We start from the raw sequence: 17148 nt of genomic DNA, 5'->3' as shown, positions 1-17148 counted from the left end.
CATGACACCTGAAAAATGACTTTACTTTTCTGAGCCTTCGTTTTCCTCATCTGCACAATGGTCCCACTGCCACTCTGTGGGACAGTCATGAGACTCCAATGAGCTAACACAGAAAGTGTACAGTACATGCCTACCTCTTACTAGACGTCCCCTTCACGTCAGTTCACATTCTTACTAAACTGTGTCATCCCCAAGTAAATTGAGCCTGGAAGAGGAACAAGCATTTGTGAGAGAGGAAAGCAATGGAGGCACAGGCCTAGCATTTGCAGGCACACCACACACCTGTACTGGTCGATCAGGGAAGGTGCTGCATGGAGCAGTGGGGGCTGGGTTTGAGTGGTGAGTCTTCATTTCTCACTTGCCAGTTGACTCTTGACTTGAAGCCCAAGAACAAGCAAGACTTCGTGGTTTGTGGCTGCTCCGCTGGTTCCCCCCGAAGAGCAGACATGAACCTGCCAGCCCACTCCATGGCCCATCTAAGAAGATTCCCTGGCCTTTGTGTTCCATCTTCTCCCAAGCCTGATCCACCCACCCAACCCCCCCATCCCCCCCATCTCAGCGCCTTTATGCTCCACATACTCTTTTCTCAATCTTAGCTTCAGGACCAGACATTGTCCTTCCGTCCCTGTCAATTCACTCAGTCTTCCTTAAAATCTTTCTCCATTCTTGTGTTTCATTTTCTTTTCCTTTTTCTTCTTTAATTTTATTATTACTGTTTTGTTTTAAGTGGGGTCACCGGCATTTAGCCAACATGGCCTTTGCTCTGTAATTTTCTTTCATGTTCTGTACCCAAGAAACATGTAAAAAATGTAAACAGCGTTCACTCTCCGGGGCTGTAACGCACTTAGGAAGCAATAGCCGGTCAAGCTTGCTGAGCCCACTGCTTCGGTGGTATTGAATTTTGTCCCCAAAACCGCAGGCTCATTTCTCTAAGTCAAAAAGTAAACTTTCTCAAGCCAGGCCCAAAGGATGGGGTTTCGAGGGGAGTTGGGGTTTGGCTGTGCATAGGATTTTGTTTTTGTTTGTGTGTGTTTTCATTTGTTTGTGTTTATTTGTCAAGCCCCCTTCCCCCCCCCACTCTCTATTCCTCCCCATCCCTACTTTTCAAATTAGCCTGGATGTGTTATACGTAGAAACAGACCACAAAGGGCCTTCTGTCCCGCCTTCCACCCCAGCCATGGATTTCTTAAAACTCGCTAATTCTTCAGCCAGACCCAAGCACCAGGAGGTCCTGGACGTATTTGTGCACATTTGTTTTCCAGAGAGAAATGGACTCAGGCCCATGAGAGGCACCCCTGTTGAGAGGCTCGCTTCCGTNTTCCAGAGAGAAATGGACTCAGGCCCATGAGAGGCACCCCTGTTGAGAGGCTCGCTTCCGTGCCAGGATGATGCAACAAGATTCCTGCCCACCCTAGGACCCTTTCCCAAACTAGTTTTCCAGAGAGAAATGGACTCAGGCCCATGAGAGGCACCCCTGTTGAGAGGCTCGCTTCCGTACCAGGATGATGCAACAAGATTCCTGCCCACCCTAGGACCCTTTCCCAAACTAGTTCGTCTGTGTAGAAGGGGACACTTGGCTGATATCTGCATTTGTTTCCTTCCTGGGAGAGAGGCCCTTGGGGGAGGGATAGGATTGGGAGAGATCTGATCTGCTGGCAGGATGTGGCTTTCGGGAGCAAGGATGCCACTTGGGTGATGCCCATGTTTGCAGTGCAGCAAGGAGTCCAGGAACAGAATATCCACGCAGTGCAATGCAAGAGGAGATAACTGGCATGCACCGGGGAGCTAAGGTCAGGAGTTTGTGTTCCAGAGAAGGCAGGATTGTGTCAGTGTTCAGGGCCCAGGCTCCAGACCAGGTGTCCAGTAAAACTTTCTGTGATGACGAAATTGTTCTACACCTGCACTGACCTATACAGTAGCCTCTAGCCACTATCATATCGAGCCCTTGGAAAATGGTTCATGAAAATTGAGAAACTGAATATTTAATTTCAACTCATTTAAATTTAAATAGCCACATGGGGACCGACCGTAGGCTGCCCAGTTGGACAGAGCAGGTCTAGAGTATATCATAGTCTATTGCTACCACTTACAGTGAGATCGTAAACTACTTAGCCTTTCTGCACCTGAGTCTCCTTATTTGTAAATAGGATAATTACACGGAGATTGTGAAGATTCCGTAACACTGCATATACAAAGCACTTGGGACAGTGCTTGGCATAGAGGAAGCACTACCTAAATTCATTCGATTTAGTCATTGTATTAAATCTATAATCAACCTGTCCATTTCACAGATAAGGAAACAAAGGTTCACAAAGGGCCCCTATTCCAATTGGTAGAACAGGAGTTTACCCAGTTCTTTCTGGCTCCAAAGCCCATGTACTTTTTACTACCATACCACCTTTCCCAAGACTTTTTTTTATTTTTTATTTTTTATGACATTTCTCTTTTTCCTAGAGTGAGATATGACATACTAAATTTTTGTGATTCAATGTCTTAAATCTTTTAAGTCTGCATAAATTCTCATTGGAGGATTTTTGCCTTTGGAGTAAATTCTTCATCATTCACAAGAAATATTGGTCTCAGTGATCTTTCACCTGTGAAGTTTTCTATTTTGTTCCCCATGGCCTATAAAATCCAAAAGCTTTAGCAGGCAAGGCCTCACACAATTTGTACCAGCTTTTCTTTACAATCTGTTGCCTAAGGGGCATGTTCCAGGTGGAATGGGCTGTAATCCCTAGACATGCCTTGGAGTGAACATCAGCATTTGCTCCTTCACCTCTGTAAGGCACAGCTGTAGTTCAGGAGGCTCCTTTTCCATACCGCCTCCTCTGAGCACCTCAGCCCATGAGCCACGCCTGCTCTTCTGGTGCCTCATAATATTGCTAGGATCATGGGGCAGGCCTGAGCACAAGCTTCCTTTCAGTTTGCATTGTCTGTGTCTACAGCTTTTCAAACTTCATGGCCTATGAGCAGCTAAGGATTTGGGCTCCACCTTGTATCTGTAGATATTTCCAGTGCCTGGCACAGGGTTTGCTATGTGGAGAACACTTGGACAATGTTTATGGATTCATTGAATGGTGCTATTGAAAACAACATCTGCTGAGTGATGTCTTCTGTGTGATCGGGTTAAATATACAAATCACTGTCTACAAGTGATCCCCTTATGTTGCCAGGTTACAGTCCCCTGTTAATATCAGAGGTGACCAAAGTAGGCAGGGCCTTCTGAAATCCTCTGGCTCATCCCTTCACCTTGCAGAGGGGGCAAGCACCACTGAGTAAGTTGGGGAATATGTTCTGAAAACACATACTGAACCCAACCTCATGTTCTTTCTGCTGCTCTGTGCCTCCATAATCCACCCCCACCTCCAAATGTTAGCTGCACAACCACAAGGGTTTTCTTTGTTACTGAACAGGGCCTGGCATGTAGTAGGCTCATGATAAATATTTATGAATAAATATTTCCTTTGCTCTGCTAACAGCTTTGTGCTGAAAGCAGGAAACAGCTTCTGGAGGCTGGGCCCCAGCATAAAGGGTCTACCCTTTTGCCTCTTATCATTTCAGGAAAGATCAGGGTTCCAGTGAGGTCCCCGTGATTAGCTTCCTACAGAGATGCATGGAAACTATAGGGCTGCCTTCTGACTTGAGAATGTGGTTCACCCTCAGAGAGGTCTCCCAGTGAGAGGCCCAGCACAGGAGTAAGAGAAGGAGAGAAGAGAGGAAGGAGAGATGGAGAGAAGAGGGAAGAAGGAATACAGAATTAAGGGAGAGAGGAAAAGGAATGACTGCACCGAAGTAACAAATGACACTAACAATAACATAATAGTAATAACGATAATTGATAGTAATGATGGAAGCAATGTGAATGGCTTGACTATCAGGGTAGGTATTCTATGTCAGAAACACTGCATGGTTTTTGCACATTTAAACCTGCCAACCACCCTATGGGGTAGCTACTGTAATTTTCACTGGTTTACAGAGGAGTAAATTAAGACTCACCAAGGTTAGGTCGCTTATTTAAGGTTCTACAGTTGACCCAGGGGTGGGACAGGGAAGTCTAGAATTTGAATCCGGTACTGTCTCCCTCTAGAGCCAGGAAGAAAGGAGGAACATGTTCATTGTGTTTATAGTGTGTAAGAGAGGCTGTGTTTCTCAATTTGTCTCCAGAGCCAGTAGAGAGAGATTTTTGGATTAAAGCAAACTGGCTTTGTGTTTTTGGTCTTTCAGTGTTCTAGTCTTGAAAAGGCAGTTTTGGGATGTTGGGATACAGAACAGACGGCATTGCCTGATCCACTCTAGAATTATGGTGTCTTAGCATTCTGGCCTAGAACTGGAAGTGTTTCAGCACTCAACAGAAATAAAATTCACGGTGTTTCATGATTCTTATCTAAGCTGGTAATGCCTCAGAATTTTCCTTTACTGCTGGTAGGATTTCTGTTTCTATTTTGAGTTGAGTGTATATTTGGGTTGAAGCTACAGTGCCCTCTTGATCTGATCTAGTCTACACTACACTTATATCCTGATCTAAAATTCAAAAATTCATCAATTGCTTTTATACAAATGTAAAAAAAAAAAGAGAGAGGGAAAGATTTGAAAACACAGAAAATTAGCAATGTATTTTCATGCTCAAAACTGTGTGCACAACAACATTAGGCATCTCAGACTTTACCTTCATGCTCTACTATTGACATCATCTGGGAAATGGGGCTTGTCATGGCTCAGCTGTGGACCAGCTTTTCCCTTCTCTGGCCTTTTTATCTCCAGCTCCAGTTCTCCAGAGCCCACTTGCCATTAAGATTTTGCATTTCAGACCTCGCCTTCAGGCACAGATTGTCTCAGCAACTTTCTTCTGCATCCTCTCCCTCAGCCTGCATAAAACACCAACACAGAACCTACCACATTTTTCTGAGTCTTTGTTGCTCAATTCTTCACCCTTCCTCCACCATAGGTCTAGGAGCTATTTAGGAAAAGGAATTTTTATCTTTATTGCTTTTTTTCCCCCTCTCTGGGATTTACGTTCCTCAGGTAGACCATGGGAATAAAGAGCCTAACACATATAAGCACCAAGTAAATGTTTGTTGAATGAGTGAATGAATGACAAGTGCATGAATGAGAAATAGAGAAATGTTTGAGCTTTGCTGGGAAAAAAGCCTCTGGATTCTTCCAAAAGGAAACTGAGAAATCCAGAGCCTTCAAACCCCTGCCTCTCACCCCTTAAGAATATAAGGAAAGTCCAGCATCCCACTCTTCTAACCCCGTCAGCATCTTACTGCTGGAGGCGGCACATGTGCCGAGAAGTCACCCATGGACCGTCTGGCTGGGGATCCCGTGTTCCTCCTCTGCTGCAGGAGATTACGTAAGCTGGACGGCAGCCTCCAGATGTTAGCAGTTTCTGCTCATTTTTTTTTCCCTCCCTTTTCAACAACAATAATAATAATTAAAACAAACACAGGCCTCATCCCCCACCCGCATCTCTGAAATTACAAACAGGTGGGCCCAGATACCCTTTCTCTTCCCATCCAAGGGCCTCAATCTCCAGGCCCAGCCACCGACCCTCAGCAAGGCCTGCCCTGTGCTGGGCTGGACAGCCACGCCAGCTGCCCTGTGGCTCAAGCCACGGACTCCAGAGAGGGAAAATGACCACGTGATGAGAAGTCCCTGCGCCAGACTTTCCCTCTCCCCGCCTCCCACCCCCAAAGCCTTGGCCTCCAACTTAAATGGATGTATTTTGGAGGACTAGGTGGCTTAAGAGATTAGTAATGAGATCCCGAGTCTTTCACTGCTGGGTCAGGAGTTCAGAGGCAGGCCCCGGGTGAATGGCATCATTAGGCAGACAGGGAGCAGGCCTGCGGAGGGCCCCTGTGACATGAGCCCGCCAGGCCTTTAATGGCAGCAGTTGTCAGCAGCACAAAAGCTGGCCGCCACATCCGACACTAATCACTCTCCCTTGTTAGAGGATTTACTAGCCGGAGGAGCCCGAGCCCCCTGCCCCTTGCCTTCTCAAAGCGGCTGTCCTGGAATGGGCTCAGCCCAGTGCCTGGCTCTACTCTCTGTAAAACGGGGAGATAATGCCAACCTCAGGGGATGGAGTTGTAGGAATTAACATTTCATAGCATATAAAGTGGTGGCTAGCATCATTATTTTAATTAGCACTGCCACTGCTATTGTGATAATTTCCTTTCTCCATCTGAAAATGGGGAATGTGAATCTTCCCTGCACAATGACGCAAAAATATAATCCATAGGGGTGAAAGCACCTGGGTGTTTATCATCATCACCACGATTATCACCATCCTCATGATGATCGTCATGTACACTGTGTGACCCTCAGTGTCCTTGTCTGTACAATGGATTGAGAATAAGAGATAGGCTTGGAGTAAGAGACTGGGATCAGATGCAGACTTCACTCCTGGCAGGTGTGGCCTCGGCACGCTGTTTCGCCCCTCAGAACCCAGACTCTTGATCTGCCAGGCAAGTGACAAGGATGCTAATACTGGCTTCACAGGAATGTGAAGATTCTATACTTGCAGGATAGCTGCCCATCACTAAATGATAGCAAAGAAAACACTTCGACGTTGCCACCATCACAGATGCTGCCTTAGGCCTCTAACCTACGTTCTTCTCCTGGGAGAAGCTGAGACACCCAATTTCTGTCTCCCCCAAATCCGACCCTCTATCCACGAAATTAAGCCATCGAATGAGTAGCCCCCCAAGTCAGTTCTATGATGATGCACCATTTATCCAGTAAGAAATTTAGTTTCTCCACCTGTAAAAATGTTAGTACACTGTAGAATGGTGATGTTTTACATGGTTTCTATATTCCTTTCCTGTAGAAAGCCTGCCTATTTCTCCTCTCATGATCATTGCATCAGGCCAGAAGTTTGTACCCCTAATCACAGGATTTCAGACTTGTGTGGAGGTACAGGCCTGGAGGGTACTGGACCCCTGAGGAGTGTGAAATGCCTAATGTGTCAGGGACAGATCCCAGGGGCAGTGAGGTGCTAATCAGCCCAGAGCTGAGCCCCAAGGCTGGAGGGCTTCCAATGCCAAGTTCTCTTATCTGGAAGTGTCTCCTGGGTGGAGGCCCTGAGATCTGCTGCTACTTCCAGAACTCTGGGAGGGAGGAAAGAGGCATCTCTCTGCTGCGCACACTGGCCCAGCACACAGGAAATGCTTCTTTGCTTGGTTGTCGGTCCATGCCAAATAATAAATCTTCAAATTGAAAGAAGGCAATCCACCCCTCCCCCTCTCCTCTATCTCTTTGAGGCGGCCATCAAAGGGGAAAGCTGCTCTGGAGGCCTGGGGAAAGTGATAATTGTTTCTAATGGTTGGTGAAAGAAAGCCTGGCTCCCACCCCCTTTTCTTCCCCCCTTTAAGATTAAGTGTGTAAAAAGGAGATTGGAGGAGGGGATTGGGGGCGTGTCTGTCTGTGTGTGTGTGTGTGTGTGTGTGTTGTGTATCTGTTAACCCTCTATTTCTCTTAAAGTTTTCTATGTTCAGTGGATCAGTTTGGAACTGGGGCATAGGAAGCAAGCAGGGATGGGCACAGAAATGGAAGAAGAACCCAGGTAGGAAAGGTCTACAGTAACAGAAAGGCAGTGGGAGAGGCTCTGAACCTGGAGTTGGAACATTTGGGTTGTGTTTGTCCATGATATGCTTTAATTGAGATAAGGCATGTAAGTGTTACTGTTGTCAGCATATTCTTTTATTCAACTAACATTTGCTTAGTGTCTGTGCATCCTTTGCTCTTACTACTGAAGATTAACAGGTAAGACCTCATTCTTGCCCTCAGTGAGCTAATGACCAAGTACAAGGATTGTAAATAGGCTTCATCTTCTAGGCCAGTTTTGACCACTTTTGAGTGGTCTCCATCATGTCTCCTTGAGATGGATGTAGAAGCCTACACTCAGAGATGTGCTGTTTAATTAATGGTGTCTGTCCTGGGCAAGGGTTGGGAAAGTGGTAGCACTGTCTCTACATATTTGCCTCAACTGGTCCTGTGGGCTTAAGGCCCATTTCCTCTCTGTTGGCAGTTAGCCTCAGTCTCTTACTTGGGAAAGTGGGGTAATACTAACACATTTCTCACAGGGTGGTTTTAGGGATTAAATGAAAAGTGGATTCAAACAGGCTCTGAAGAACACTATACTAATTAGAGAATTCATTACGGATACCCGCTATCATTGTCATCATCGTGCTTATTGCACATTGATTCCACATGGTGGATTGTCTGGAAGCAATGCCTTGTGGTGACTTCCATGCTTCGGAATGAGTCCTGGGTCTCCCAGTGCCTTTTCTGCACCATATATTATTACTGTCATCTCTGCACTTTGCCTGCGCCTTGGAGATGTGGGCTTCTAGATCAAGCACATCACTGGTGAACTGCATATGTGAGCACCTGGAAAAGCCACATCAGTTCACCATAGGCAATACTGGGTGAGTCCCTTGAAGTGACCTGCACTAGATACTGCTGAAAAGGAGGGATACATCAGGCACAGGATTGTTCTGGAACCCCATACATGGAGAGACAGATGGAAAGACAAAAAACCACCATGCAAATAAATGTATAGACGGAGAGTTATTGGGAGGTCGAGCCTTGGGGTGGGACGAGAATGGGCTTTGAGTCGCACCAGCTTGGCTGGACTCCTACGCCTTGATACACTGACCAATGTCTTTCCAAACTCCAGTGTCCTTATCTCTCAAACAGGGACAGAGATACTCATTCCTCAGGGTTATGATGAAGGTGAAATGAGAGTATACACAGGCAGCATCCTGTACTGGTACACTGTCTTTAAGCATTAGTGCTCTTTCCCTCACCCAGGGGAGCACTGTGGAGGGAGCAACATGTTTTGATAAGATCAGCAAAGCTGGGTTTGGGGAGGCAGTTTCATTCCACCTGGGTCACTCTGTGTCTAGGTTTCCTGAGACCCTTTACAGCCATGACCTGATAAGCTGTCTCGTAGCAGGCTTTCCCTCCTGTAGGCTTCCGGACCTCCAGATCTTGGTGGCTTATATCAAGGAACCAACTTCTGCCCCTCTTGCAACCTTGCAATTCTTGAGGAAATAATTTGGCATTGAAACTGCGAGCCTGAGGTTAAAATGTGGCCTAAATAGAAATATTGGGAAACACTGCCTGGCTGCGTGTGTGTGTGCGAGTGTGTGTGCACGCACATGCTTGCGCAGTTATGTGTATTATTATTGTCACTGTGTATGCCCACACTCCCCCTTCCCTCTTCCTCCTAAATAGAAATATTGGGAAACACTGCCTGGCTGCGTGTGTGTGTGCGAGTGTGTGTGCACTCACATGCTTGCGCAGTTATGTGTATTATTATTGTCACTGTGTATGCCCACACTCCCCCTTCCCTCTTCCTTTTTCCTCTCTTTTTCTATGAGGCCCATTCACAGGTCCTTTTGGGTGGAAAGAGGAAATTGGAGAGGATGGGCTAGAGGTTTGACGAGAACTTCCTCCCTCCCGTGATTGACAAAAGGGCATGTAAATCTGTAAAATCGATATTCAATCGAAACCTTATGACATGCCCCCTGTGTGGGAAAATACCGGAGCCCCCTCTACTCCGTTCTCCCTCCACCTCCCTGCCTTTGTGTACATTGTGTGTGGGTGGAAGATAAACTGGATTTAAAAAACCCTTTGAAAGCAAGACATCGTTAACTCCTCTAATTGAAAGCAGTCTTTTGCAAAGAAGGGGGACTTGGAGGCGGGTGCAGGATGTAGTGGCTGGCAGTGCATCAAGTGAACGAGTCCCCAGGTCCTGGAGCCACAGATCCCTCAGTTTCTGCAGACTGGGCACCCCCAGTCGCGACCAGGCATCCTGGCCCATCACAGAAGAGCTTGCTGGGTGTCTTCAAGCCAGTCTCTCTCTTCCCCACTGGGCTCTGTTTCCCCATCTATCAAATGTGATGGTTGAAATCAGGATTTCTGTGGGCCCTCCCAGCTCAGACATCCAATAATCTTAGAAGAGCTGTTTTGCAGCATGTAAGTTGTAGGCACAGAAAGAAAGAAAGGAAGAAAGAAAAAGAAAACACATTGCTGGAATGGCTGCAGTAAACTTTTATGCTACTCTTCTGGTTGTCTTTGCCAGGAGGTGGCTGGGAAATTAGCTTTCAGCTTCCAGGTATCAGACACATGGGTCCCATGAGATGCAGAAGTTGACAGGATGTTCAACTGGTACACAGTGTGGGTTCGTTTCTTTGCTTATTTTACACTTCTTGTCAGAGTTGACATTCTCTTCTGCAGCATTTACTGAGAAGAGGCTGGAAATCAAAGGCTGGCAGAATGTCAGAGTTGAAAAGCCCACTGGAGATGAATTCACCTCACTCTTTCTATAAGTGGGAAGGGTGAAGGTCAGAGAAAGTGAGCAGTTGAGTTAGTTCTAGGAGGCAGGTCTCTTTCCTGGCAATCCAGGGCTCTTTCTACCATACCCCTCTGCCCCAGGGCAGACCTGTAAAAGCTGGCTTTGGTCTGTTGAAGTAGCTTCTATTTCAAGAGCCCCAGGAGAACTCAACAAGGAGAAATCCTGAGCCCATCTCCCACGTGGCTGGGATTTAAGACACATCTGGCAAAATTATACCCGTTCTCTCATTAGATCCTCCTGACAGCCCTGAAAGGCAGGTCCTTTTCAAGTTAATATCTACAGTTAAAGTGTATGGGCTGAGTTTGTACCTGGATTTGAATCCTATTTCTACCACAAACTAGTTGTAGGACCCTAGGCAAATTACTGGGCCTCAATTTCCTTACCTATAAAATGGATATAATGATAGTACTTACCTCACAGAGTAGTTGTGAGCATTGCATGATTTACCGCATAGAGTTCTTAGAGCAGTGCCCAGCATAAAGTAGGCACTAGACATAGGTTGCTGCTGCTGTGGTTGTTCACCGGGCACCTATTATTTCCTGTGTGCTGGGAAACCTGCTGGGATTTATTTCAGGATAAATAAAACGTAATTCTCACCTTAGAAACCTTCAGAGTTTAGAGAGATAAGACCAGGCTCTAAACAATTATAATCTAACTTGACAAGTGCTGTAAATGAGGTATATAGAAGCAGCTCTACGGCACATGAGGGGAGCAATTAATTCTTCCTGGGGGGTGAGCAAAGGCTTTCAGAGGAGGGCTGATGCCTGAGACTGGCTTTGAAGTATGTGTAGTATTTCACAAATGGGCAGTGCAGGGGCAGGGGTGTCTAGGCACAAGCATGGTGGGTCTGTCCACAACATGTGGAAGAAAAAGGTGTCCTGCCTGCTGGGTGTGCAGGGACAGCGGCCGGAAATGAAGCTGGTGAAAGTGGCCGAACCCAGCTCTCAAAGGGGAGATGGGAAGGTCACTGGAGCCAGTGACACTGAGGAAACCAAAGAAGGGGAGATGATGAGAGAAGAGGAACTCAGGGGGGTGGTGGTGGGGAGAGTGTGAGTCCACTGGGTATGTGATGTAACTCTCCTGCATGCCCCCCACAAATGCCCAGTAACATCTACATTGCTAAGTAATGCTTTGTGGAGTTGGATTTGCTTTTTTGAAAGGTGCAAAACAGTGGGTAGATGAAAACAAAGCATCCCCGTAGACTCAGTCACCTTGGGGGTCACATCCTTATCTTTAGTGACCAACCTCATGGCTTGGGAAAGGCTCTTCTTTCCTGGTTGTTCTAGAGCCTGGCATGCCATATGCCCTCCGTGCACTGCTGCTGGGTGAGCAAATTCATGCAGTGTCTATAAAAGTGGGAGGCTTGGCGGGGTGTGCTTCTCCCTTCTCCTCCAGCCTCCCTCCACCTCCCCAGGAGCATAGATGATTGTAAGATCAACTAGGGCTCTGGGCAAATGTTCAGCTGGATTTGTTCGTTCCTCTCTGATCTGCTTTGACTGTCCCTGGCCAGGATCGCAGCCAGCCTGAAACAATCACAAAACTAAATAAGAAAACAGAAGAATAAAATAATAGCAGCATGTTCCTCTAAAACCCTGTTTAGTGGGAGAGAGCTGACAAGATAAGAGGAAATCGTATTTAAGCAATAAGAGGGCTTTGTTCGTGTTGGAGACTTCTCTGACCCGAATGTTTTAGATGCAGAGATAAGCCCCCCAGCCTGGCACTCAGAGATGTGCTCCGCCACGCTCTGCAGGGGGGACAGGCAGTAAGAACACAGGGGAAAGAATTCCAAAACGATACATGTCGAATTGCTGGCCCGGATTTCAAATGCCATAGATAGTTTATGCAAAGTCTCACACTGTTGTAAAGTGTAACACAATCTGCCTAAGACCAGTCCCAGTTGTTTTTGAGAAAAATAAATAAACTTAAAAACATCTTTCAGCCCATTAAAGTGGCTATGTTTTACTTAATCTCCTCGGTATTAGCTTCTAGAGATTTAAATAACTGACGCCATCACCTAATTCCTAGACAATAAGATAGTTGATTCTTGGCAGCTTTATTCTCCTTAAGAAGTTACCTGTGATATTCTGGCACCTAATACTGTATTCCAAGGACCCTAGGGCCAGAGTGAGGGGAACTTTGGCAATTAAGGCAGTTCAAAATTTTTCTGTTTTTAAAGCAGTGAAGCTCTTGTCTCAGATGAAAGTTACGAGGCAGCTGGATATATAAAACAGATGAATGGAGGTGCTCTTGTTGAAGCAATAGACTGGGAGCTAGGCAGACCTTCTCCACAGTCTGACCTGCAGGCTGACATCTCCATGGATCCCTCAGAATCTATGGAAGACACCCTGAAAACCTATGACCTAATCCAAAATTCAAATGTGCAAGATAACTGAAGTTTAAAGAGTGAAGGAGCTTATACACAATTACACATCAAATTTTGGGTGAACATGGACTAGAACCAGGTCTCCCTAATCCATAGTTAGCTCGCCAATGCAGAAGTTCCTGGGTGACATTCTGTGAACCTCCTAAGTCTGTTGAGCAATTCATCTTCCTCTATTTGAAGTTTCAAGAATGAATTGATGAAGATGTTAACATGAAGGGATACTGTGTGAAGTGTATACGGAGCTTTCTGCATCATCTTTGCAACTTTACTGTAAATATACAATTACTCCAAAAAGAAAAGTTTACTTAAATAATAAAAGCATCAATTCCTGCCATTGTAAGTGTATACGGAGCTTTCTGCATCATCTTTGCAACTTTACTGTAAATATACAATTACTCCAGAAAGAAAAGTTTACTTAAATAATAAAAGCATCAATTCCTGCCATTACAGACTACAATGCATCTATATGTTCTAACTTGACTTTAGTCAAGTTAGATTAGTGTCTCACTGTTGTAAAGAGAATAGAAACCTTGAGTTTTTCAAGAGCTCCTAAAAGCCAAAATCATTCTAAGAAGTGATGGAGAAAGGGGCATTTATTTGAGTTTTAGCACAAGTTAGATTAGTGTCTCACTGTTGTAAAGAGAATAGAAACCTTGAGTTTTTCAAGAGCTCCTAGAAGCCAAAATCATTCTAAGAAGTGATGGAGAAAGGGGCATTTATTTGAGTTTTAGCACATTTATAGATGAGACCTCAGCATGTTAACAGGAGCTCTTGGTAATGCCATAAACAAGAAGAGTTGGCTCTTATCGAAGACTGAGATCTAATCCAGTTCATTGGAGCCCACTGTGTAGGAACATATTGGTAGGGGAATTGATGCTGGTGATTTTACATCAATTTTGATGGCTTTCTAAGCCAATATTTTGAATTTTTTTTTAGTTCATAAAATTACATATAATAATGTAAACCAAAACTTGATGCTGGTGATTTTACATCAATTTTGATGGCTTTCTAAGCCAATATTTTGAATTTTTTTTTTTAGTTCATAAAATTACATATAATAATGTAAACCAAAACTCTTGTGTATACCAGGTTTATGCACTACCTGGAATTGGCAAATATGCAAATTTTGTCATATTCACTTCAAGACTCCTTCTGTAAGAGAAATAACACTCTGCAGAAAAGGTTGAGATTCCATTCATTCCTGACTCCCAGTACCAATCCCCTTTCTTGACTCTCAGAGTCAACTACGCCCTGAATTTGATGGATACTTTGTACTCCATTTTAAATTCTTCCACATTCATCTCTATGAACTCCTAGACAATATGTAGTTCTGCTTTGTGTGATCTTTATAAATGGCATCATAATTTACATTTCCACTTATGCCTGTTTTTTTTTTGTCTCTCTAACATATGTATTTGTGATCTTTCCATGTGGATATCTATGTACTCACCAGCAGGTCTTCTATGATTGTGATCAGCAAGGGCCTATACTGAACATGTGTTAAATATTTTTATAATGCTCTTTTATGAAGTAGGATTCTGTCTTGTGAATATTTCATATTTTATGCATCCCTCCTCCAACAGATGTACATATACACTATTCCCAATCTTTTGCTACTGTACCTATTGCAACAATGGACATTATTGATCTTTGTATATATATATATATATATATATATGATTTTTTTTTCTTTTTTTGTTTTTGTTTCCTTTATGTGTTTGGTGTTTGTTTAGTCTGAGAACAGATTATTTCATCTTTTTTTTTCCCCACAGCTTATAAGAGTTCTCTAGGTCAGCCTTAATTTTCAGATGAGTAGACTATAACCTGGAGATGTGAAATGACAGCTCAAATTCATAGGAAAGTTTTCAGAGAGGAGCCACATTAGAGATCAAAGGGGACCTGCTAATTTGGGATGACATTCTACCAAAGGTCTGACCAGTCTCACAACCAACTCAGCTATTCCTATCCTCTTCCCTCAGAGTACTTTTCTCAGTTTATGGCCATGTATGCCTATGTGATTACTTGATTAATATCTGCACCTATTGCCTATTCTAAGCTCCTCAGCATCTTTCTTGTCTACCATTCTGTTCCAGAATTCCTGGCAAATAGTAATTAGTCAATAAATAGCATTTAAATAAACAGATGAACCAATAAATGAAATGGCATTTGGATACACAAGAAACTCCTAAGTTTTAAGAATTCTACTTGTCTATAAGTGTTTCTTGTTTCTTTTAGCACTATCTGGCACTATCTGTCATTGAGAATAAGTGTGTGCGTGTGTGTGTGTGTGTGTGTCTGTGTGTGTGTGTAAAGTGATGGAATTGATTTTCTTTGGTGACAGGGAAGCAAATGCTCATTCTTTTTCTTTTCTCTGTTCTTAGTACAGCTCTGAGTGCAATTTACAGATTTTTCCTCAAATGGTCCACATGATGTTCAAGACTCCCTGAGATCCCATCCCTCAACCTGCTTTTTCTGCCACTTTCCCCAATCTCTAGCAGTACCAGGCAGTCCATCCTAACCTAAGCATTCTGCTTTCTTCTGAGGCTTTGCTTCCATTCCCTTTGCCTGCAGTGACCTCTTACTTCATCCTACGCTTCCAGGCCCAATTCAAATGTCAACTCCTTCAGGATTTGTCCTCATGAGAATGTCTCTGTCACCTCTACCACTGAAATATGTTATCTTATTATTTTCTTAACAGCGTTGAGGATGATCTCTTCTATGTTAAAGTGTGAGTTCCTAGAACAAATTCTTGTCTCTTTATCCCCATTTCCTCCTGCGGTGCCACAAACAAAATAGGTGTTGAGTAAAGGCTTGTCAAATTCAATTTACCTGAACTTCTAAGACTCTCTAAAACATTACTATTTTTTTCTTTATATTTTTTCAGGTGTGTCGAACCAAGGTGATAGATCTCAGTGAAGGCATTTCCCAGCACGCCTGGTACCCTTGCATCATCAGCTACCTTGACTCCCAGATGACTCAGACCACTTTCTGGCTCCGGGTAAGCCCAACATTGAGAGTCTTGGAATCTCCAGCAATGGCCCTAGGGAGCGGTGACTTGACCCTTCGCCACTTTCTGGCTCCGGGTAAGCCCAACATTGAGAGTCTTGGAATCTCCAGCAATGGCCCTACGAAGCAGTGATTTGACCCTTCATTTGTCCACCCACTGAGGGTGTTAATTGTAAGGACAGAGAACAAAACACTTAGCAGTGGGATGCTTCATGAAATGGAATTCCTTAATTGCTCATGGAATGCCCCCACACAACCCTTGTTCTGGCAAAGAGTTTGTCTGCCTACAACCTCCTCTTCGTTGTTCAAGGCCTTTTAGAATTATCTTCCCCTCCTTGAAGTCTTTACTGTTCCCCGCAGAAAGAAGTGACTATTCTCTCCCTTCTTGTCCTCTCATGTCGGTCACCTTTTGGATGGCACTTGTCACATGGTATTACATAGCTGTCTATGGATCTATCTTCCTGACTAAAGATTGTGGATTTTACTGAATTTTGGTTTGTGTGTCACTGACCTACTTTGAATTCCACGGTTCCCAGAAAAGCAAGGGCCATGTCTTACTTTGTCTCTCCTTGGTGCCTAGTGCAGAGGCTAGCATGGAGAAGTGACACATAATAATAATTACCATTTTGGAGGGTATTAGTGTGTGGCAGGCCCTATGCTAGACACTTGCTCCCATTATCTTACTAGAGCCTCAGAGTGATCCTGTGATACACACACACACACACACACACACACACACACACACACGTATATTTTACTTTACCATTTGGAAGTGAAGAAATTTAGGCCCAGAGCAGCCCAGCCATCACTCAATGTCACACAACTAGGTAGAAGCAGAGCCAAGCCTGGGACAGGTTTCTTCTCTCAGAGCCTGTGCTCTGCACTGTCAGGTATCTTGGGCTGCTGATGAGAAGCCCAGCTTCTAAAATGGAAGGTTCTCCTTGAATCCACCACAATGTGGCTGCCTCCTCACCATGACAGAGTGCACGTGTGACTCTCCTTTGTCTTCTCCATTTCAGGCGTATTTTTCTCAGCCAATGGTTGCTGCAGCGGTCATCATTCACCTGGTGACCGATGGGACCTATTATGGGGACCAAAAGCAGGAATTCGTCAGCGTGCAGCTGCTTGATACCAAAGACCAGAGCCACGATTTAGGTAAGCATGTTCTCTTGGTATCTGCTTCCGTGTCTACCCCGTGGGCAGTGCGAGGATCAGCTTAGAATGAGTTCTTCCTTCTCTCTTCTCTTTCTTGCTTCTCCTCTGTTTGGCGTTCTGGTTGCCCTGAAATCAAGATGTGGTTGTGTATTCAGGGAAACCTGGATCTGGCAGACATGGGGATAAGGTGCCAATGTCAAGTCCTTCTCTTCAATAGCTCCCTTTTGCCAGAGACCTCAGA

The 17148-nt window shown here is 44.7% G+C and overlaps 1 protein-coding gene across 1 annotated transcript in view; it reads left to right on the top strand.

Annotated features, from left to right (window-relative positions):
• Positions 1 to 17148, top strand: part of PAPPA (pregnancy-associated plasma protein A, pappalysin 1) — a gene marked incomplete at its 3' end in the record, with an annotated part of 155726 nt that overhangs the window by 135617 nt on the left and 2961 nt on the right. The window contains exons 10-11 of the mRNA XM_008581790.1: positions 15631 to 15744; positions 16772 to 16907. Coding sequence (XP_008580012.1) covers positions 15631 to 15744; positions 16772 to 16907 — 250 coding nt within the window. The remainder of the gene's footprint in view (positions 1 to 15630; positions 15745 to 16771; positions 16908 to 17148) is intronic.

Source organism: Galeopterus variegatus, unplaced genomic scaffold (genome assembly GCF_000696425.1).
Source record: "Galeopterus variegatus unplaced genomic scaffold, G_variegatus-3.0.2 Scaffold2462, whole genome shotgun sequence".
NCBI lineage: Eukaryota > Metazoa > Chordata > Mammalia > Dermoptera > Cynocephalidae > Galeopterus > Galeopterus variegatus.
The sequence above is the reverse complement of the archived record's forward strand: the minus strand, read 5'-3'. Positions and strand labels throughout refer to the sequence as shown.